Raw genomic sequence first — 22,652 nt, 5'->3', positions numbered from 1 at the left:
TTAGATGCAAAGCATCTTTTTGACTGATGTGTAACGCCGTACGCACGTCCATGGGAACGCGTTTCCCTCGCCGCTGGTATTGGAGCAGTGCCAAGTAGGTCAAGCTGCAGCTGCGCGTCATTTCATCCACTTCAGCTGCCAGCTCCACCACCCGCTCGCAACACGAATATTTCCCGCTTCACCCTTTTCAACGCCCTCAACGCTCGACCGCACGTCAAGTGGAAACTTTTTTTCAACTCATTATCTGTGATGAGACTTATACAAAGCCTAACCCAACTCCTATGTCTTTGCGTTTCAAACAAACGTTTACTCTAGTAAATGTTTCACCGAGTTTCGCTTCAAGCCGTTCCTCCAGTACCCGCGTCGACGGCCGTTTCTACTGGGTCAACGCCGTGCGCCCAACTGCTGCTTCATATCGCCAAGGAGATTATACTTAGAACTTCTGGAGTGGCGGTCCCGCATACCCGCCCATGTATCGGAGTGAAGCCGCGGAAACCCGTCGGCGGCCATATTGCTCAGGGCAGAAGGAGGCGGCGACTGCCTTGTGCCGCCGTTGTGCCCCGTACGCTTGCAGCCGTGCCTTCTGTAATAGCAATGAAAGGGCCGCTTTATTTTTCTTAGGACGCGAGGGAACTTTGAAACGACTAATATACATCCTATTTATTTTTTCTTGACACTTACACTGAGAGTTAAAGATGATGCGATAGGATATCAGTTTGTATTATATGTTTACACTGTTGTCTCACGGCAGAAGTACCGCTCGAGAAGATGCAACGAAAATAAAATTTAAGAGCGGGAGAAGTTGTAGAATGCTAGCTGGAGACGAAAACAAAAATATGAAACCAATAACGCAATAAAGGAAACTGAAGGTTCACGGTACAACCATATTTATTCACTTGTCCACATTCAGCACCACGGTTACCGGCCGTGGCGGCCACTTTTATAATGGAGGCGAAAAGCGAAAACGAGATTTCGGCGCAGGTTAATGATCCCCAGATGGTGAAAATTAATCCGGAGCCCTCCACTGCGGCAAGGCTCATTGCCTGGAATGCGTCGGCCCGTTGAACCCTACAGTTAGTCACATTCAGCACCAGATGCATTTGACTAAACCAAACGTTAAATCTTCCAGCAAAAAATTAAAATTCTGACTAAAAGAACAAATGCATCAAACACTAACAGTGAGCTAAATTAAATAGAAAAACACATCAATCAAGTTCTCGCACTTAGAGATTTTTGAAAATAATCTCTCTTGTTAGGAGTGTGCGCACGTTTTTGTTACAGTTCTCCTGGTTCATTCTCCTAGAAATGTGATGAAGTCTTGTTCTGATGTACACGCTGGCAATTTTCTATGATAAGCTATATATATGGTTATCAAGGGGGTCACAGTCCAGCAGGTGAGGCTCCAGTTGCGCGAACAATGCTTTTTCAAACACTGCAGTCATCACATGTACCAAAAGGCTATCTGAGCTAGTATTAAGGGATTTCAAATTCTTGCATTCATGCTGTAGTACTCGCAGTCCCTTTTCTGCAATACTGCAGATCTCTAAGACGTCCTTGGATGGTGCGACAAGTCCACTTCTGTTTTTTGCTCTGACAAGGTCTGGTTCTTCGCTTGATTCCAGTGCAGCACAGCACTCCTCACAATTCGTGACAGACCGCACCTTGCGAGCCACAAATCCCGCTATATACGGCACAACAGCACTCGTCACCGCTGAAAGGCTCTGGGGGAGATCCACACGATGAGTGTAGTCATGTTCATCATCCACAGGCTCCAGAAGCGACGACCTCCTGTGTGACGTAACTGCTGTTGGTGACTCGGCAAGGCTGACAGCACTGGACATGTTCAGGATAGACACCACATCTCGGCAGCAGTTCGCAGCGTCAGACGATGTTACCTCTGTGTGGAAGAGGAGGCGCTTATAGGCGGCTCTGAACTGGCAGGCTGTGGGGTTGTTGTTGTATCCCCCCTTTCCCCTCACACAACCAAAAAACGTTTCCAAATGGTCTTGCGACATCTTGTGCGTCAACAAATACTTCAAAATTTTCGTGGCCACAAGGGCATCGAAAAGGGCAGTGACACTTCGAATGCAAATGATGAGGCCAACAAACCCAGTTTTTTTTCAGTCCATCCATCACTGGTCGCCCACTTGCATCCTTCAGCCCCCTAATATACTCCTCGGCTTCGTGGAAGAACGATTTCCAAGAAGCTGCATTCTGCTGCCGCAGTGGGGCTTTGAATGATCGCGCCAGAGGGTTCCTCGAGTTCAGAATATCGAAGAGGCGATCAAAGATTCGAATGAACTCCGCTGTTGCGTGGGCACCTTGAAACTGGGGAAGCTTCAGTTTATACTCGCAGAAGTCCAGTGCATCAGCAACAGATGAGCTAAGGGTCTGCACAGCCAGTCGAACCTTCATTTTTTGCTTTGCCCACTCCAGATGAACTTTCATCAGCTTGTTTCCAAGGTGCAAGCCCTCTTTTTGTTGCAAGGCCTCAAGAGCTTCAATGTATGACGACTTCACTTTGCGCCCTTGAATATCAGTGAGGTGGTTTACTGATCCCAAGCAGTTACGCACAAGCTTGATCATGTGGCAGGCATCTAGAATCACAAATACTTTGCTTGGGCAATCTTCTAAGCACTGGAATGAGGTGTTAAATCCCGGAGAACGACAGCGGAGATCAGCACCAAGAAAACTGGCCATTGAAAAGTTCGAGGCCGCTCCATCAAAAGTCAGTGATGCTGCTATGACACCTGCTGAAGTCACGCGCGAGATACACTCTTTCGTTAGCTGCGCTCTTTCAGAACCAGAGAGAGAATCAATGAAAAAATACCCAAGGGGCACCTTCAGCTTCATATTGAGTGCCACCAGCATGAAAACACAGGCATTCGTTGCTTCTGGGAGGCTGTCATCTGGCATTTCCATGCCCAAGTCGACATATCCGAAAACTTTGTTGCCCACAAGTTGGACATGTTTTTTAATAGACATGTCGTCAACCATTATGGCAGCGACCAGTGGCTCATCTCTTCCTTGCACTATGTTCTTGATAAACTCGAATGATTCTGAGGTGAAGCCAGGATCACCATTCACTGCCTTGTACCATTCGCGAAGAGTTCGCTGGTTTGGCAAAGCATTGTTAAACTTAGCTCGCACATAATCATAAGCCCTTGGCGAATAATAGTGAAGCGTCAGTGCAAATGCTCTTAATTCTGGGGGGTATTTGTTCGTCTTTTCATGAGTTCTCTTGAGAAGCTGCTGGAGATCCGGAGAAAATGACGCTTGGAAAACCTCCAACCCTTTTTCCGACAAAAGGTTCTGCTCCTTTAGCTGCTCAATCAAATCCTGAGAAGCATCAATGCGTTTTGAAAGTCTCCGTTTCTTCTGGTGCAACGTCTTGACCTTCTTTTTCAGCTGCTGTACCTCTTTCGCCGATTCATGCACATTCTGCTTGTACCACTCCTTCGGGGGGGGGGGAGTTTGCAGGGGGGAGACTTCGGCAGCTTCATCCAAAACAGGCTCTTGAGGCGAAGGCATCTCCCGACTTTTTGGAGGAGCTCGTTTTCTCTTCTCCTACGCAAAAAGAGTAATAACGCGACAGCGTCAGAAATTTAGGCATTTAGAGCGAATGCGCAACTAAATATTAGAAACTGAAAATCCCAGAGATGCGGAGCTAACGCTACAATAACTACATTTGGTAAACGAAGAGCTCACGAAGCGTACTCACTGGCTTTTGTAGGTGCGCTGGAAACGCTGCAAACTTGGTAGGGATGCTACCAGCTCGTAGTCTCGTTGTTTGCCCTGTTCTATCGAAGCAGTCTGCTTCAAAGTGCATTGAACACAAGACGTCATTCTTCTTCGGAGTCCAACCTTCTCGCCTCACAGCGCGCTCCCATGCACTGCGCAATTCGCAGTCTTTGGGAAACCTGCAAAGCACAAAAATGTTTCACAGTGTCTCCATGGCACCCGGACGTAAGTGGGAAATGCTTGTACGCGCGAATGCATTCGTAATCGCAAAAATATGCGAGGGAAAGCGAGCGAGCAAAGCACGCTACTTACACGTGAAAAGTTATCCCCGGTGTTTGCTTCACGCGATTTGCGCAGCCAAATGCTGCGCAAGAGCCCACCATCGTCTTCAGAAGAGGTCACAGTCGTCTGCCACAGCGGCCTCATTCGATTAGATTGATTGATATGTGGGGTTTAACGTCCCAAAACCACTATATGATTATGAGAGACGCCGTAGTGGAGGGCTCCGGAAATTAAGACCACCTGGGGTTCTTTAACGTGCACCCAAATCTGAGCACACGGGCCTACAACATTTCCGCCTCCATCGGAAATGCAGCCGCCGCAGCCGGGAATCGAACCCGCGCCCTGCGGGTCAGCAGCCGAGTACCTTAGCCACTAGACCACCACGGCGGGGCCTCATTCGATTAGAGGCACCGCACTCAAGAAAAACAACGGAGAGGCCGCACGCACATGCACGCGTTACAATGCGTTCGACCGCTTTCTGCCCTGAGCAATATGGCGGCGCGTGGCGTCAGCCGCGGAGCCCCTCCGCCACTCCAGAAAGTTTAGTATAACCTCCTTGCATATCCCAGAAGGGCTGACTTCGGGGAAATGGATCATAATTTCTTAATGCTCACACGTCCAAATTCCCCACGTGTGTTCTCGGCATTCCTGGGTAGATGCAAAGTGTCAATTACTTGAGGCACATACCCACCAGTGGGTATGTGTCACTGTTTGGCCGAAAGTGTTTCACGACGCACGTGACAGGATTGTGATTTTATTCGTCTTAACCAGCGCGTCGTATTGGTCAAACTATGGAACCCTCACATACTAATTTTGGTTCACGCGAAGTTAAGGGGGTGATCACGAGAGCACCCAGACGTAAGCGGCTAGATAGATAGATAGATAGATAGATAGATAGATAGATAGATAGATAGATAGATAGATAGATAGATAGATAGATAGATAGATAGATAGATAGATAGATAGATAGATAGATAGATAGATAGATAGATAGATAGATAGATAGATAGATAGATAGATAGATAGATAGATAGATAGATAGATAGATAGATAGATAGATAGATAGATAGATAGATAGATAGATAGATAGATAGATAGATAGATAGATAGATAGATAGATAGATAGATAGATAGATAGATAGATAGATAGATAGATAGATAGATAGATAGATAGATAGATAGATAGATAGATAGATAGATAGATAGAAGAAATGTTTCGCCTGTACTACATTGACTCTCATTTTTAAAACAGGAATGGTGAAATAAATATGAATTACCTCTCTTAAGTTTAATCAATCACAACATGGCTGTATGACGCGTTCTTGTCGATAATCTGCATGCTGTGATAGTGCTTCTTGTATTGCTGTTAACATGTGTGTTAATTCGTCCCATTTATGCACTCGGAACTGCATGCATATTTTCATGGTGCGAGGGCGCGCGTTGCTGTTACATTCAGCATTTCTTTTATCGAGCAACACAATAGGACGTGGCGCAGTGCTTATACAGCGCGAAGCAGTGCGCCATTTCCCCTTGTACTCAATGAATGGGTCTTCACACTGTTAGCCACAATGATTCTTCACATCCATTTGCCGGTGCGCAAAGTTATATCACCGTGAAAGTGCATTTAGTAAATGATATATATATATATATATATATATATATATATATATATATATATATATATATATATATATATATATATTTATATATATATATATATATATATATATATATATATATATAAATATATATATATATATATATATATTATTACGAGGCAGAGCTCCGTAACAATATATATATATATATATTCACGCAGTTTATTTACGTACAGACCTACTGGAAGGCCGAGGAACACCAGAAGAGCGAGGAACGCCAACAGGCCGAAAATACAAAAACAAACGCAAGCTCGGGTCGTGCGTGCACCAACGCTGTGGCTTGCCGTTTCATGCTGCTTCGTCGTCGTTCGCATAGTTTTCTACATTGGCCCCCGGTGAATAGCGTAGCCAACCTGGCGACTTAAGGCGTAGTCACTATAGCGGGGTCGTAATACGGCTTCAGGCGACTCACATGCACAATTTCTCGGTCACGACAGCGTAAGTCATGAGACTGTGTCAAAGGCTCAATCTCATAATTTACGGGTGACGTACGGGCGAGAATGCGGTAGAGCCCGTGGTAGCGTGCCAGTAATTTCGACGAAAGGCCAGGAGTGCTCGGTGGAATCCTGAGCCAAACGAGAGCACCAGTCGTGAAAGTAGAGAGATGTCGGTCGGTGTGAACCCGTAGCTTCTTGTGGCCTTGGTCCTCGGTTGTCAGAGAAGGGGCCAATCGTCTGCAATCTTCTGCGTACCTGGCAACATCAGAAATTGCAGTGTACTCAGAGGAGTCGGGCGTGTATGGGAAGATAGTGTCCAGCGTGCACGATGGTTCGCGTCCGTACAACAGAAAGAAAGTGGAGAACCCTGTTGTCGCGTGCGTAGCGGTGTTATACGCATACGTGATGAATGGAAGGACAGTGTCCCAATTAGTCTGGTCTGAAGCTGTGTACATCGTCAACATATCACCTAGAGTGCCATTAAATCGTTCTGTGAGGCCATTCGTCTGCGGGTGATATGCTATCGTCATGCGATGAACCATGTTGCACTGAGCGAGCAACGCTTGAATGGTGTCAGACAAGAAAACACGCCCCCGGTCGCTCAAAAGTTCGCGGGGAGCACCATGGCGAAGAACAAAGTTGCGCAAGATTAAAAACGCAACTTCCCTCGCGGTTGCTGCGGGTAGTGCTGCCGTCTCCGCGTAACGCGTGAGGTGGTCCACGCCGACAATTATCCACCTATTTCCAGAAGACGACGTGGGAAGTGGTCCGTATAAGTCGATACCGACGCGGTCAAACGGACGCGCTGGACAAGGCAGAGGCTGAAGTGTACCGGCAGGGCGTTGAGGTGGGACTTTACGTTGCTGGCATGCAGTACAAGCACGTACGTACTTGCGGACAAATGTGTACATGCCGCGCCAGTAGTACCGCTGACGTAGACGGTTGTACGTTTTGAGAGCGCCAGCGTGAGCGCTTTGCGGGTCGTTGTGGAAAGCAGTACAGATTTCCGAGCGCATGTGGTTGGGTATCACTAACATCCACCTCCGACCTTCAGACGTTTAATTCCGCCGATAGAGTAGGTCGTCTCGAATAGCGAAATGTGTGGCTTGACGGCGGATAGTTCTTGAGATCAAATTAGCTAACGGATCAGTCAGAAAGGCAAGGAGTTGGGAAATCCGCACATCTTTGCCTTGTTCCGATGCCATGTCTGTGAAGTCTATTGGTGTTATGACAGCTGAAGAAGGTGACGAGGAGGCTGGGTCAGCCGGTAGCGGCAAGCGGGATAGCGCATCAGCGTCGGAGTGCTTGTGGCCGCATCGGTATACAACACGAATGTCGTATTCCTGTAGGCGAAGCGCCCAACGACCAAGGCGCCCCGACGGGTCTTTGAGCGATGATAGCCAGCATAGAGCGTGTCATTATCCAAGGTGAACTTTATGCCATTGAATTTTTTGCGCTGGCATCCTGCTCCCACGAAGTCATTCTTGGATGGGACTTTCTTTCGCGTCATCGGGCCATCATAGATTGCTCACGTGCAGAAGTTGCCCTTCCACCGCTGCCACTCTTGTTTGGTGGATTCTCTTTCTGAAGCTTACAAACTTGTCGTTGTTTCAGACACTGAAATAGCACCGAGAACATCCACCCTTGTAGCCCTGACCTGTACGGCCGCTCCTGCCGGAACTGTTTTGTTCATTCCGTCTGACGTATTTACCCGCCGCCGTAGCCTACACTTGCCCTTTGCCGTACTCACCGTGGAATCCGGTGCTACCGCCATGCTCGTCGCGAACTCGCTATCGTCGCCAGTTACCTTACTTCGCGGAGAATGTTTGGGTAACATACAAGACGTTGACCTCTTGCGCCCTCTAGAGTTCGCCGAACACGCACCTCACCTCCAGCTCAATGCTATGACGTCACCTGTGGCCACACTACCCCGCACCTCCACTAGATGTCACGCAGTTTATTTACGTACAGACCTACTTGAAGGCCGAGGAACGCCAGAAGAGCGAGGAACGCCAACAGGCCGAAAATACAAAAACAAACGCAAGATCGGGTCACGTCGGGTCACGCGTGCACCAACGCTGTGGCTTGCCGTTTCCTGCTGCTTCGTCGTCGTTCGCATAGTTCCCTACAATATATATATATATATATATATATATATATATATATATATATATATATATATATATATATATATATATATATATATATATATATATATATATATATATATATATATATTGTCAAGACGAAGAAAGACGCTGCGGCTCGGGCGCGGGGACAGCTAAGGGAAGGTAGAGGAAGAAGAAGCAGAATAAGAACAGCTGGCCAGGGATCGGGTGTTGTCTCTTGTTCTCTGTCTAGTACATTACAATGGCGCAGTCGACGAAGAAGAAGTCTTACGTCCCGGCTTCGTCATCCAGGACAGCCGCGATAAGTGCCGCTTGAGGACGACGTCAAGGCCTCCTCGGCAGCTGTTCACCTGCCGCCACTGCCACTACTGTTCGGGGACGGCTTCAAGGCCTCCTCGGCGGCTGCAGTACACGTTACCGGTACCATTTTATTTTTTTTACTTACAACATACTGCGGTCTTGAAAAAGACCAAGCAGGAGAGGCAGGAAAATTAGGTGGAAAACACACGTAAGTGTGATAGATGAATGATGTGCACAAAATACAGAAGATAAGTACAATATACAGAGATATATAGATGAGCTTAAACACAGGTTACTACGTCCTTCAGAACAACGGTGATGGGTCTATCTCCCTATTATACATTCACAATTGCGATAAACAGTAAAGCAAGTCGAGTACAGACTACAGTACAGACAATATGGCACGCTCAAAATGGCAAATAGACTGAGATGTGAAAACCACTTCAGGCAGTGAATTCCATTCCGTTACTGTACGCGGCAAAAACGAATTCTTGAACATGTTTGTGTGGGCTCGATACGGAAGCAAATTGTGCGTGTGCCGATGTCTCGTGGGGCGCGATTGAAATGGTTGAATGTATACCGATGCATTTACCTTTGTAGAATCAGTATAAAGAGCAAACAGCAGTTTCAGCCTATCGATTTTTTGTCTATCTTCCAGGGTTGAAATGCTATTCGCCAGCATTAGAGAAGTTGGCGAGTCGGTGGTCCTATATTTGTTGAAAATGAAGCGTATAGCGCATCTTTGCTCCATTTCAAGCCGGTACTTATCTTTCCTAAGGAAGGGGTCCCATACGACCGAAGCGTATTGCAGTTTAGAAAGTATTATCATTTTGAAGGCCAGTAAATTGACATGAGTTGGTGACGCTTTGAGTTTATGCCGTAAAAGGCCTAACTTGCGTGTGGCAGATGCGCAGATGTTCTCTATGTGCTTTGACCACGACATAGTATTGGTGAACGTTATCCCGAGGTATTTGTACTGGCTTTTTTCTACCACTGGTGCACCATTTAATGAATAGGAAAACTGAAAGGGTTCTTTTTTCTTCGTTACACGAAGTAGAACTGTTTTGTCAGCGTTCAAGCTCAAACCCCAGGTAGAGCACCACTGGCCCATTCCCGTCAAACTGCTGTTTAACAAGACTCGGTCATCGATGCCAGTGATTTCCTTGAATGTAAGACAGTCGTCTGCAAACAATTTTATGGATACTCTCGGGTCAAAAGCAGATGTTATGTCATTGATGTAAATTAAAAAAAGAACCGGTCCCAAAACACTGCCCTGTGGAACGGCAGATGTCACACCAAGTTTTACAGATGCGCACCCGTCGACTTCCATAAACTGTGTTCTGTTTGTTAAATCTGATTTGATCCACCTAATTATAAACACAGGAAGGCCCAGAGAAGAAAGCTTAGTGAGTAGTTTATCATGGAGTACGCGTTCAAAGGCTTTACTAAAGTCAAGAAAGACTAAATCTATTTGGCTGGATGAATCTAAAGCTTGTGCGATTTCATGAGTGGTTGTAACAAGTTGAGTAGTGGTAGAAAGGCCTTTGCGGAACCCATGTTGGAACTCGGAAAGAACCCTGTTTGTTTCAAGAAATTTGTTAATAAAAGAGGCGATTATGTGTTCTAAATATTTGCAGCAGGTTGATGTTAGTGAGATAGGTCGATAATTTTCTATTTTCAAGCTATTTTCTTTTTTTTTAAAGACTGCCACAACTCGAGGTAGGCGCCAATCATCAGGTAAGACTGAGCGGCGCAAGCACAAACGAAAGATGGCGGTCAGAACGAGCGATATCGGCTCGGCATAACGGCGCAAAAAAGCATTTGGGACGCCGTCCACGCGTCTTTGGGTATGGATTTCGCCGTCATCGCAAGCCGACAAGTGAACCCTCTGCGGGAAGCCACCAGTACGTGTCTTCGTGGTTCATCGGCAGTGCGGGCTTCTCCATCCAGGAACGCCGTTCACGCTTCTTTGGCGATGGAGTCAATAACCCAGCCGCCGCTTTACCTGCCCATCGGACCATCAGTGGACGGTGTCCATGCCTCCTCTGTGGTACCAGGGCATCACCCAATGGACACTATGCTACCACTTCGCGGCCGTAATACGCACGGGCTCCTGTCCTTTGGGAATGCTGTTCAAGCTTCCCACAGCCTACATTCCCTGTCCGGTACTCTTCCAACACATAAGACGCCAAGAAACGCTGTTCATGCTTCTTTGGACGTGCGTGTCACCACCGTGAGTACTACTAGAACCACGTACTTCACGGACATGAACCAAAGTGGTTCAGAAGCCTCGTGCGACAGTGCCGTGGAGCTGCGGCGTACCATCGCACTGCTACGCGCCGAGACTAACAAACAGCGTTCATCGCCGAGCGAGCTCCTACAATGTTGCCAGCATTGTGTGACATTAACGCAGTGTTGGACGTAGCTGCCTCATACGACCTTGAGGCAAACACACCGAAGCAACGCAGGGAGCTTCGGTCTTCTCTCATCGAGCTCTCACACCAGCTCTACTGCTTCGCGTCGGTGATATCTGCGTTGCCACCTGCCACCTCACAATCACCAGCCATCTGCGAACTACCGGAATTCCACGGGGTCCGGAACAACGCCGACAGCTGGGTGGCAACCGTAAACGCGATAGCAATGCAAGAGGCCTGGACAGAAAATCAGAAATGGTATGTAGCGATAGACCGTCTTCGGGAAGGTGCAGTGGCGTGGCACCGGTATGAAGGTTGGAAGCAGCAGTCATGGGTGGAGTGGAGCTTCAAGCTTATAGCTGCTTTCGGACCTATTCCCTGTGCCACCTGTTCATGCAACTCGACCTTCTCTCAAGACGGAACGCAGGAAAAGCCCGACCTAGAGGATGCGATTCGAGCCCCTACCATCCTGTCATCTCTCGGTGACCAAGATGTAGGGAACAATTATGATCGTGTAACTCTGCCTTGCACAGGCACTTCTGCTGTCATGGAGCAGCGGCCCGATGGGGCACCTGTGTCCGGTAGGTCTCTCACGGCAAGTTTTGCAAAAAGCCATGCGACAGGCCCCAACTAACGCCATCCGGAGTCGTCAGACCATTCGGTAGACGCTCAGGCGCCAGCCTCCATCTTACTGGACAATCTACCGCGTCATCAAACGCACGTGCCTGTGGATTTCACCATGCTCATCCTTGACCAGACGGAAGTGGGTCTGCGCACTTTGCATGATTCAGTAACTGAACATAAGAGCATTTCCGCCTCGAAAAAAGACGCCTCAAGTGAAATGAAGTATATCAAGGAGTTTCCTGCTGCTGACCCTGACTAATGTGACCACAGTCCTCCTCTGCAGGTCGTGAACTCTGCATCGGTATTAGACCCGGGAATATTACTACCAGACCTTCCTCAGGAGATACTGTCGTCGCGCTCGTTGTCGTTTGAGGACATGGAGGCGCTGACATCTATCGTACCAGACACAACTGAACCCCACCAGACCATGATCGTCGGAAACAAAATGCACTCCGTACCACTTCACAAAGCAGGCCTTTCCGAGGATGCGAACAAGATCAGCCATAACCTGACACAGCCATATTTGCAGACAACTCATACATTCATTTTCGAAGACGCACATACGCTCAGCCGCGCAGACACTTGGCTCCCAAGGGATGTTTCCTTTGAGAAAATCCAGACACCTAGCCAGGCTGAGGCCACTGCCATTGAGAACTTGTGGAGGACAAGCCCTCGTGCTGTTCCCTCCCAGCACTTCAAGTCTGCACGCGACAGTTCCCCAGAATTTACCAGCTGGACAACTTTAGAGAGTTCTGCTGTGGTATTGATGCCCAACCATGAGCTGCGTCGCAACTCATTTCGAGAAATGGCACAAACGTCCGCACGGCTGCCTCACATAGCGTCCCACCGCATTTCAGTCCACCAACGGCGGTGGGACAAACACCAGCATTTCCAGGTTACTCTGCGACCTCGCCGGAATAGTCAGGGCCATCCGCCTGAGCGGTATTTCACGAGTTGTCAGAAAACGTTGTACCATAGACGAGTTCAACCGCAGCGACAAAGCTATTTCCGCCCACCTGAGTACACACTGACAGATCTTCAAGCAGAGGCGCACCGTGGCGTTGACCGACCGGCTCGAGGCAGCCAGTGTCGTCCACCAGAGACGCTTCCCCCACACCATCACTCTATGTTGCATTGTGGTTCGGGACGACCACCACAATGCAGCCAAGCCCACCCAGCAAAAACTTTGCCGCCAGCTCCGCGCGCGCGCAGTCATGACCGAGTATCAAGACGATGAAAGACGCTGGGGCTCGGGCGCGTGGGAATCTAAGGGAACGTAGAGGAAGAAGAAGCAGAATAAGAACAGCTGGCCCAGGATCGGGTGCTGTCTCTTGTTCTCTGTCTAGTACATTACAATATATATATATATATATATATATATATATATATATTTATATATATATATATATATATATATATATATATATATATATATATATATATATATATATATATATATATATATATATTGTTAAGCGGTTTATTGACGGACACTCAGCGATGATTCACGACAGCGACAGTGAATGCGGGGATCGACTCTCTGCACGAGCTGCTCTTCTTCTTAAGAAAAAGGGCGACCCACTAGAAGGCGCTGAAGAGGATGACCCGCTGTTCAAAGGCTTTACCACAACTACCCCGGGTACGAAAAGGGAGCCGCCTGGCGACCTAACAGCTGGTTACAATGAGCGGGTCATGGTAGGCCTTGAGGCGCTCCACGTTAACAATGTCGCGTCCTCGACGACGCATGTCCGAAGATTGTTCGATGGGTTCAATCAAGTAGTTGACTGGGGAAGTGCATTTGACGACACGGTAGGGGCCTTCGTATTTAGGCAATAGTTTTGAAGATAGGCCAGTTGCAGTAGTAGGGATCGAGAGCCAGACGAGCGCTCCAGGGAGGAATGTGGGTGCAGTAGTACTGGCGTCAGCGTGAATGCTTTTTTGCCGCTCTTGATCATGCGCAGTAAAGGTCTTTGCAAGCTCTCGACATTCTTCAGCAAGCTTGGCTGTAGCAGAAATAGGTGCCCACTCAGACGGATCTGGCCTGTACGGAAGTATCGTGTCGATGGTGTGTGACGGGTGCCTTCCATATAATAAAAAGAAAGGTGAAAAGCCAGTAGTGCTCTGAGGGGCGGTATTATATGCGTAGGTGACGAAGGGTAGAATGGAATTTCAATTTGTGTGATCGGCGGTGACGTATTTGGAGAGCATGTCGCCCAGCGTACGGTTGAAGCGTTCTGTGAGGCCATTCGTCTGCGGGTGCTAAGCAGCAGTTTTGCGGTGAACAACGTTGCACTCTTTGAGAATGGCTTGAACGACTTCAGACAGGAAGACACGGCCTCGGTCACTGAGCAGTTCCTGGGGTGGGCCGTGTCGCAGGATGAATCGTTGGAGCAGAAAGGAAGCCACATCGCTCGCTGTAGCCGCAGGAAGAGCGGCCGTTTCGGCGTATCGCGTGAGGTGGTCCACAGCAACAAAGGCCCAGCGGTTACCAGCCGACGTTAGTGGAAGTGGCCCATACAAATCGATGCCAACGCGCCCAAACGGCCTGGCAGGGCAAGGTAGAGGTTGCAGACCTACCGGCGACAGGTGCGTTGAAGTTTTGCGGCGCTGACATTCTATGCAGGAGCGAACGAATTTCTGCACGTAGCGGTACATGCCGCGCCAAAAGTACCGTTGGCGAATGCGGTGGTAAGTCTTCGATACCACGGAGTGCGCACACTGCGGATCAGAATGAAATAATTCGCATATGTCAGAGCGCAGACTGCGAGGTATGACTAGTAGCCACTGGCGGCCGTCACCGTTGTAATTGCGTCGATGGAGGAGGTCGTCGCGAACGGCGAAATGGTGGGCTTGACGACGCAACGCGCGAGTGGATGGAGTGGACGGATCAGTCAGCAAGTCTATCAGTGAGGCAATCCATTGATCCTTGCGCTGTTCAGTAGCAATAGCATGAATGCTAATCGAAGAAATGGCAAGGTGAGACACTGAGTTGTTGGCATTGTCGTCAGGCAAGGGAGAGCGCGACAGGGCGTCGGCGTCAGCATGTTGCCTTCCATTGCGGTACAGCACGCGGATGTCATAGTCTTGCAGGCGAAGTGCCCACCGGGCGAGACGGCCTGAGGGATCTTTCAATGACGACAACCAGCATAGTGCGTGGTGGTCGGTGACGACATCAAATGGGCGACCATACAAATAAGGTCGGAACTTTGCAAGGGCCCAGACGATTGCCAAACATTCTTTCTCGGTGACTGTGTAATTAGTCTCGGCTTTAGTAAGCGTACGGCTCGCGTACGCCACGACATATTCCGGGAACCCTGGTTTGCGCTGCGCAAGGACAGCGCCGAGGCCGACACCACTGGCATCCGTGTGTACCTCTGTAGGGGCCGTAGGGTCGTAGTGGCGGAGTATGGGAGGCGACGTCAACAAACGACGAAGTGTTCTGAAAGCGTCGTCGCACTGTGATGACCACGAAGGGAGAGGCCCGTTACTTCCGAGAAGCTTCGTCAGCGGCGATATGATAGTCGCGAAGTTTCGAATGAAGCGCCGAAAGTAGGAACACAGTCCTACGAAACTGCGCAGTTCCTTCACGGATGTCGGCTTGGGGAACTCGGTCACGGCCCGAAGCTTGGTTGGATCAGGGAGAATTCCGTCCTTGGACACGACGTAGCCGAGTATTGTCAGCTGCCGAGCTGCAAATTGGCACTTCTTTAGGTTCAGTTGCAGACTGGCGTTTCTCAGACGCGTTAAAACATGCCGAAGGCGTTGAAGGTGCGTCGAGAAGTCAGGAGCGAAAACGACGACGTCATCGAGGTAGCGCAGGCACGTGTGCCATTTCAGGTCACGCAGAACTGTATCCATCATGCGCTCAAAGGTGGCGGGCGCATTGCACAGCCCAAACGGCATAACGTTAACTTCGTACAAGCCGTCGGGGGTGACAAAAGCGGTCTTTGGTCGAGCGTCCTCAGCCATAGGTACTTGCCAGTACCCTGAGCGCAAATCGAGGGATGAAAAGAATTCTGCTCCTTGCAGGCTGTCGATCGCGTCATCTACCCGCGGTAGTGGATACACGTCCTTACGAGTGATCTTGTTGAAGCGTCGGTAGTCCACACAGAACCGCACAGAACCGTCCTTCTTCGTGACGAGAACGACAGGAGATGCCCAGGGGCTGCTAGAGGGGCGAATAACATCGCGGCGAAGCATGTCGTCGACTTGCTCGTTGATTACACGGCGTTCTGTGGGAGATACGCGATATGGACGTTGCCGCAGCGGTGGCTGTGTGCCTGTGTCGATGCGATGCGTAACGGTGGATGTGCGGCCGAGAGAAGGTTGAGCGACATCAAAAGAAGAGCGGAATTCTTCCAACAGGCCCAAAAGCTGGGAACGCTGGCCCTGCGTAAGGTCGACGGGTATGCAGGGACCGAATATATCATCGGATGATGAAGCAGATGTCGAAACAGCACCAAGCGTACAGGAACTTGGGTAGTGCATGTCATCGGGTTGATCCATAACTTGCGCGTCTTCGATGGGTTCCACGCTGCCGAGACATTCTCCTCGCACCAACGTAACGCTGTACGGAGATGGGTTCACAACAAAATAGTGGTGCTGCCATGAGTGAGTTGGACGGTCGCGAAAGGAACCAGCAAGCTTTTTCTTATGAAAACACGATGAGATGGCGAGAGGAGTGCAGCGGTGTCAGAAAGGCTTGCGCAGTAGAGCGACACTGCAACGGACGAGTTTGCAGGCACTTGAGTGTCGTCTCTGACGAGTAACTTGCTTGCAGCGGATGGACTGTCGGCCGGCGTCAAAGAAGAGAATGGCGCGAGTTCTATTTCTGCTGGTGCGCAATGAATGACGGCGTCGTGGCGGGAGAGAAAATCCCATCCTAGGATCCATCAAAGGCTTTACCACAATATATATATATATATATATATATATATATATATATATATATATATATATATATATATTGTGGGCATTTAGTATACGCATCCTCTTCACCGGTACATTATCATCATTATCATGTGTGGCTCATGCATCCTCATCGTTGTCGCGTAGCATCATCATCTTGGCTCATTCATCGTAGCTGTCGGCTGCCAGTTCCTCGGGCCTAATAAAAGGTAATCCTAACCAAGACTTCATACGTGGTGGAGCGTGCTGTTAGATCCCCCGCCATCTTCTCAACCACTCTACCCCCTGGAGCTACGTTCAGGTCGCCGCTTGGGCCAGGTGTCCGGAAATATGTCGCACCAAGATGAGGCCAGTGCTGCAGCCGTTCCCACTCAACCACCGCGTGCCGCGCCTTCTCACGTTATCAATAGCCTCCAGCGTGAGCCCCATCCCTTCGCTGGTATGCGCGGGGAAGATGTGGAAGAATGGCTGGACGATTTCGAACTTGTCGGCGCTGCTAACCGGTGGGATAACACCTACAAACTCGCTCACGTGTCATTCTACCTCACGGGTGCAGCGAAGACGTGGTTCCTCTACCACTTCATCGACATCCCCGACTGGTCAGCCTTCAAAGATCAGCTTCGCCATGTCTTTGGCACACCGGCTGTTCGTTCGGCTCTCGCAAAGAAAGCTCTCGCGACTCGGAAACAGCACATCGGGGAGTCGTATACATCCTACATCGAGGATGTTCTTTCACTATGCCACCGGGTTGACACACCAATGACAGAATCAGACAAGGTGCGCCAGCTTCTTAAGGGGATTGCACCCGCCGCATTCAATGCCCTTGCAATCGAGAATCCGGCTACCGTTGCTGACGTTGCGACAACCTGTCAGCGCCTCGAAGAACTTGAGTCTATGCGCCTACAACCAGACAGTGACGCGGCCCGTATTACGACTGATCCAAACCTGCGAGACACGATAAGGGCGATTATACGTGAAGAATTAGAATCAATGGGATTCAGACTACCTTCAATGTGTCCCATTCGGTCTTCTTCAACGTCATTGCGGGATGTCATCGGAGAAGAGCTCACGTCCATGACCCACATGGCCAACCTGCAGCCCATTGTCTCTCGTACTCTACCATCGTTCCCGCACACCGCCGCCGCACCACCAGGCACCGTTAGCTCGACGTCCCCGCCACGAACGTACGCGTCGGTTGCTACCGCACCTCCCACAAGCTTTCCCACGAGCTTTTCATCACCACCGCCTGAGCCGTCACCTGTCCCTCTGACTGCTCTCTCTCACAGTGCAGTTAGCGCAAGCTACTACCCTCCACATTGGTCGACTCGGCCTACTTGCTATTATTGCGGCTATTGTGGTCACATTGCACGCTTTTGCCGCATGCGCCAGCAAGACGAGCGCCGAGGGTATGACATACGCAAACGGGACTATACCGCAGGAGCCTTGTACCAGGGCCGCCGTTATTCGTCACCGCCGCGTCGGTCTTCATCTCCGCCAGCATCGGGTGAACTGCGCAGTAGTCACCGATCAACCCGACGCCGTTCACCGTCGCCATACCGTCGCTGTTCTTCTCCTCTTCAGCCTGCTTCCCTTACTTCTGATCGGCATTCCGAAAACAAAGCGATGCAGTTTTTGGAGGATAAAGTGCATTCCAACACAGGACTCCAATTCCTCCAGCGCGCCCCTACAATATGATTGCGGTCACAGTTGAGGGAGTGGACGTTGATGCTTTGGTAGACACTTGGGCTGCGTTTTCTGTTAATCGTGCTGATTTGTGTGCCCGTCTTCGAAACGTCACGACGCCTTATGATGGACCGACACTGGTTACAGCCCAGGGAGCATTGATTCGCCCTTCTGCTCTCTGTACTGCCCGTGTACTAATCGACGAAATTCTTCATCATATAAAATTCTGTGCTATCCCCGTGCTCCCATGAACTCATTTTAGGCTGGGACTTTATTTCCTCTGCTTCTGCAACTATTTGCTGTGCACAACGTGTCGTCCATCTTACTGACACGGACCACTTGCTCAACGACGAAACCTACAGGTCACTTCGACTGATCGCTGCAGTAGACATCGAGTTACCACCAAACGAACATCACTTAGTTACAGTTTTGTCCAACGACATCGACTCTGGTGACATTTTGGTCACTCCGTCACCGCGTTGCCTTAATAAAGGCATAGCTCTCGCATCAGGTGTGGCTCGCTTAAACAATGGATCAACTGTCCTCGCTGCTACCAACACCACACAAGATAAAATTTTACTGCCACGGGGCACTACTGTCGCCTAAGTCCGTTCTGCAGTCTGTGTGCGTTGTGCCTCATACCCCTGGCTCCTCTAAAGTCCATCCTGGAGATCATGTTGCTTACTCGGTCTTTACAGCAGCCATCAACAAAGGCTTCGCAGACTCACAGAAGCAGCAGCTGCTTGATTTGTTGGAAAAGCATGCAAACTCCTTTGACGTTCATTCATCCACCCTGGGCCAGACAACTGCTACAGCACATCGTATTCAGACCGACGGAACATCCATTGTGCACCGCCGTCCGTACCACGTCTCTCTAGCCGAACGAAAAATCATTGAAGAAAACGTAGACGATATGCTCCAACGGGAGATAATCCGATTCTCAACCACTCCTTTGTCGTCGCCCATCGTTCTGATACGTAAAAAAGACGGTTCCGTACGATTTTGTGTCGATTACCGAGCACTCAATAAGATCACTAGGAAGGACGTATACCCCATGCCACGCATCGACGACGCCCTAGATTCCTTACAGGGTGCTGAATACTTTTCGAGCCTCGACTTGCATTCCGGCTATTGGCAAATCCCCATGCACGAAGATGATAAAGAAAAAACTGCGTTTGCAACCACGGACGGCCTATACGAATTCAATGTTATGCCATTCGGTCTATGCAATGCGCCCGCAACTTTTGAGCGCATGATTGACACCGTGCTGCGTGGCCTGAAATGGAAGACTTGCGTATGTTACCTCGATGACATTGTTGTCTTTTCATCGACGTTTCCTCAACATCTGCAACGCTTGGACGAGGTCCTGAGTTGTCTTACGGGCACTGGTCTTCAAGTTAACACTAAAAAGTGCCGTTTCGCCAGCAGATCTATCAAGGTACTCGGTCATGTTGTGAGCAAGGACGGAATTCGTCCAGACCCTGATAAAACTGCTGCAGTGCTTCGCTTCCCTCGCCCTGACAAACCGAAAGATTTGCGAAGTGTCCTTGGTCTCGCCTCTTACTTTCGGCGATTCATACAAAACTTTGCCTCTACAGCCGCACCACTTCATAAGCTACTTGCTTCCGGTATGCCCTTCCAGTGGTCTCAGGAATGTGAATCGGCTTTTGACAGGTTGAAGACTGCCCTCACGACCGACCCATTACTTGCTCATTTTCACGATGATGCTACGCGACAACGATGAGGATGCATGAGCCACACATGATAATGATGATAATGTACCGGTGAAAAGGATGCGTATACAAAATGCCCACAATATATATATATATATATATATATATATATATATATATATATATTGTCACTGGGTCGTGACATGGCCGAAGACAGGTGATTTCGTGTTGGGATTTAACTGTTTATTTGGGCGAACCTGTGCCCGGTAAACGGAAAGTCCAACTACAGCAGCAGTCTCGCACAGATAGCAGTCTCGGACTGATAGCGGCGAACGGAGCGTCGGCCTTCGATCAACAGCTGACAAGCGGCGAAGTGCGTCGGCATTTATACTCTTGCCGTCAAGTGTTCTAGCGTTATCGCTGGTGGTGGCGTAGGTTCCAGAACAATCTGTACCGTTCGCACAGTGGGCGTGATCTTATCGAAATAGTCTACTACAGTCCGGAAGCTTCTCGAAAACTGCAGGCGCGGTTTGCGCTGAGAATCGTGTAGTGTTTTGGGATGATAACAAAACTTGGGAAATGGAACGTGGCATTGCCCCCCACTTAAAGAAGGCATCGTCCCGATGCTTTAACTAAAGATGAAGGTACAACAATAATGCAAGAAAGCACAATTGAAAAAGGGTTTATTGACGACTGTTGCGACGGTGGTCCTACGAAGAAACACGATCGCGCAAGAGCAACGGTCAAGCAGATGCCGGCGATGATCAGCACGAGCCGAGCGAGCGAAGCCCAGCACCCAGTACCCAAGCGGTGGCGATGTTGCTTGCCAACGACGCTCTTTCTTCTTCACAATTTGCCCCCGCCGAAAAAGAGCCATCCTGGCGACCTAAGAGTCTGGAGGCAGAGGGCTATAATATGGCTTAAGGCGGCGGACGTGGACGATGTCACGTCCACGCCGGCGCATGTCGTCAGATGGGGAAAGTGGCTCGATGAGAAAATTCACCGGCGAGGTTTGCTCCAAAACGCGGTATGGGCCCTCGTACTTTGGAACGAGTTTTGAGGAAATGCCGGGGGTTTGGTAAGGAACAGCCAGCCATACAAGTGATCCCGGGGAATAGCTGGGGCTTTGGGAAGAGTCGACGTTGTTTTCTTTCTGGCGCTGTTGTTCTCGAGACGTAAAGGTGCGTGCGAGTTCACGGCACTCTTCCGCATTTCGGGCAGCTTCGGACACAGATGGGCATTCGGATGCGTCAGGATGGTATGGAAGGAGAGTATCGATGGTGTGGGATGGTTCGCGTCCATAAAGAAGAAAGAAAGGTGAAAATTCAGTGGTAGACTGTGCCGCGGTGTTATATGCGAACGTAATGAATGGAAGAATGCGATCCCAGTTAGTATGATCGGATGTCACATACATGGCGAGCATATCGCCAAGGGTGCGGTTAAATCTTTCCGTGAGCCCGTTAGTCTGCGGGTGGTATGCCGTGGTCTTGCGATGAACAACATGGCATTCAGAAAGCAGAGACGTGACGACTTCTGATAGGAAGGCTCGACCTCGATCGCTTAGTAGTTCTCGAGGTGCACCATGTCGTAATATGAAGCGATGAAGGATGAAGGATGCTACGTCCCGCGCAGTGGCACTTGGAAGGGCGGCGGTCTCAGCGTAGCGTGTTAAATGGTCCACAGCGACTATAATCCACCGATTTTCATCTGATGTTGTCGGTAGAGGGCCATAGAGATCAATTCCGATCCGATCGAAAGGTTTGGCAGGGCACGGAAGCGGTTGAAGCGGACCGGACGAGTGGAAAGGCGGTGATTTGCGACGTTGACAGTCAGGACAGCCCATAACAAATTTTCGAACGAAATTATACATTCCGCGCCAGTAGAAGCGATGGCGAATGCGTTCGTAAGTTTTGAAAACTCCGGCATGACCACATTGGGGATCGTCGTGAAAGGAGGCGCAGATTTGTGATCGCAAGCTGCGCGGGACAACCAAGAGCCACTTACGACCTTCGGGGGCGTTGTTGCGTCGGTGTAGTAGCCGATCACGAATGGCGAAATGAGCAGCTTGACGTCGGAAAGATCGTGGTACCGCAGTGGTTGACGATCCAGAAAGACAGTTAAAAAGAGAAGCGATCCACGGGTCCTTGTGTTGTTCACTGGTAAAGGAGTCGAGGTCGAGAGAGGCGATGGAGATACCAGTGGTTCCGCAGGCCGAGTCGGGAGATAAAGGCGAACGCGACAGGGCGTCGGCGTCAGAATGCTTGCGTCCGCTGCGATAGATGACACGAATGTCGTACTCCTGGATTTGCAGTGCCCACCGAGCTAGGCGGCCAGAAGGGTCTTTCAATGTGGCGAGCCAACAAAGTGCATGGTGGTCCGTTACCAGGTCGAATGGGCGACCGTACAAATAAGGGCGGAACTTGCGAAGCGCCCACACTAGCGCCAAGCACTCTTTTTCAGTGACGCTGTAATTGGCCTCAGCTTTAGTAAGTGTGCGACTCGCATAAGCGACGACGTATTCGGAGTAGCCCGGCTTGCGTTGGGCGAGGACGGCGCCTAGACCAACCCCACTAGCGTCTGTGTGAACTTCCGTTGCAGCTGTTGGGTCGAAATGCCGAAGAATTGGAGGAGATGTTAGCAGACTACGGAGCGTGGCAAATGCGACGTCGCAGTCAGAAGACCAGGATGAAAGGTCGGCATCACCGCGTAGGAGGTTGGTCAGTGGTGACATGATCGATGCAAAATTTCGCACGAAGCGCCGGAAGTACGAACATAGTCCGACAAAACTGCGTAATTTTTTCAG

General features: G+C 49.7%; 1 protein-coding gene across 1 annotated transcript; it reads right to left on the bottom strand.

The window, feature by feature from the left end:
* Positions 1-433: 433 nt before the first annotated feature.
* On the bottom strand, positions 434-4,173 carry LOC142814478 (THAP domain-containing protein 2-like). The gene is made up of 3 exons (XM_075893236.1): positions 4,054-4,173; positions 3,722-3,920; positions 434-583 (listed from the first exon to the last, which is right to left on the bottom strand). Exons 1-3 carry the CDS (start codon positions 4,122-4,124, stop codon positions 434-436), a joined length of 420 nt encoding a protein of 139 aa, XP_075749351.1. The 5' UTR covers positions 4,125-4,173.
* Between the last annotated feature and the right edge of the window lie 18,479 nt (positions 4,174-22,652).

Source organism: Rhipicephalus microplus, chromosome 4 (assembly GCF_043290135.1).
Source record: "Rhipicephalus microplus isolate Deutch F79 chromosome 4, USDA_Rmic, whole genome shotgun sequence".
NCBI classification, from domain to species: Eukaryota; Metazoa; Arthropoda; class Arachnida; order Ixodida; family Ixodidae; genus Rhipicephalus; species Rhipicephalus microplus.
This window is presented reverse-complemented; position numbering and strand designations above follow the sequence as displayed.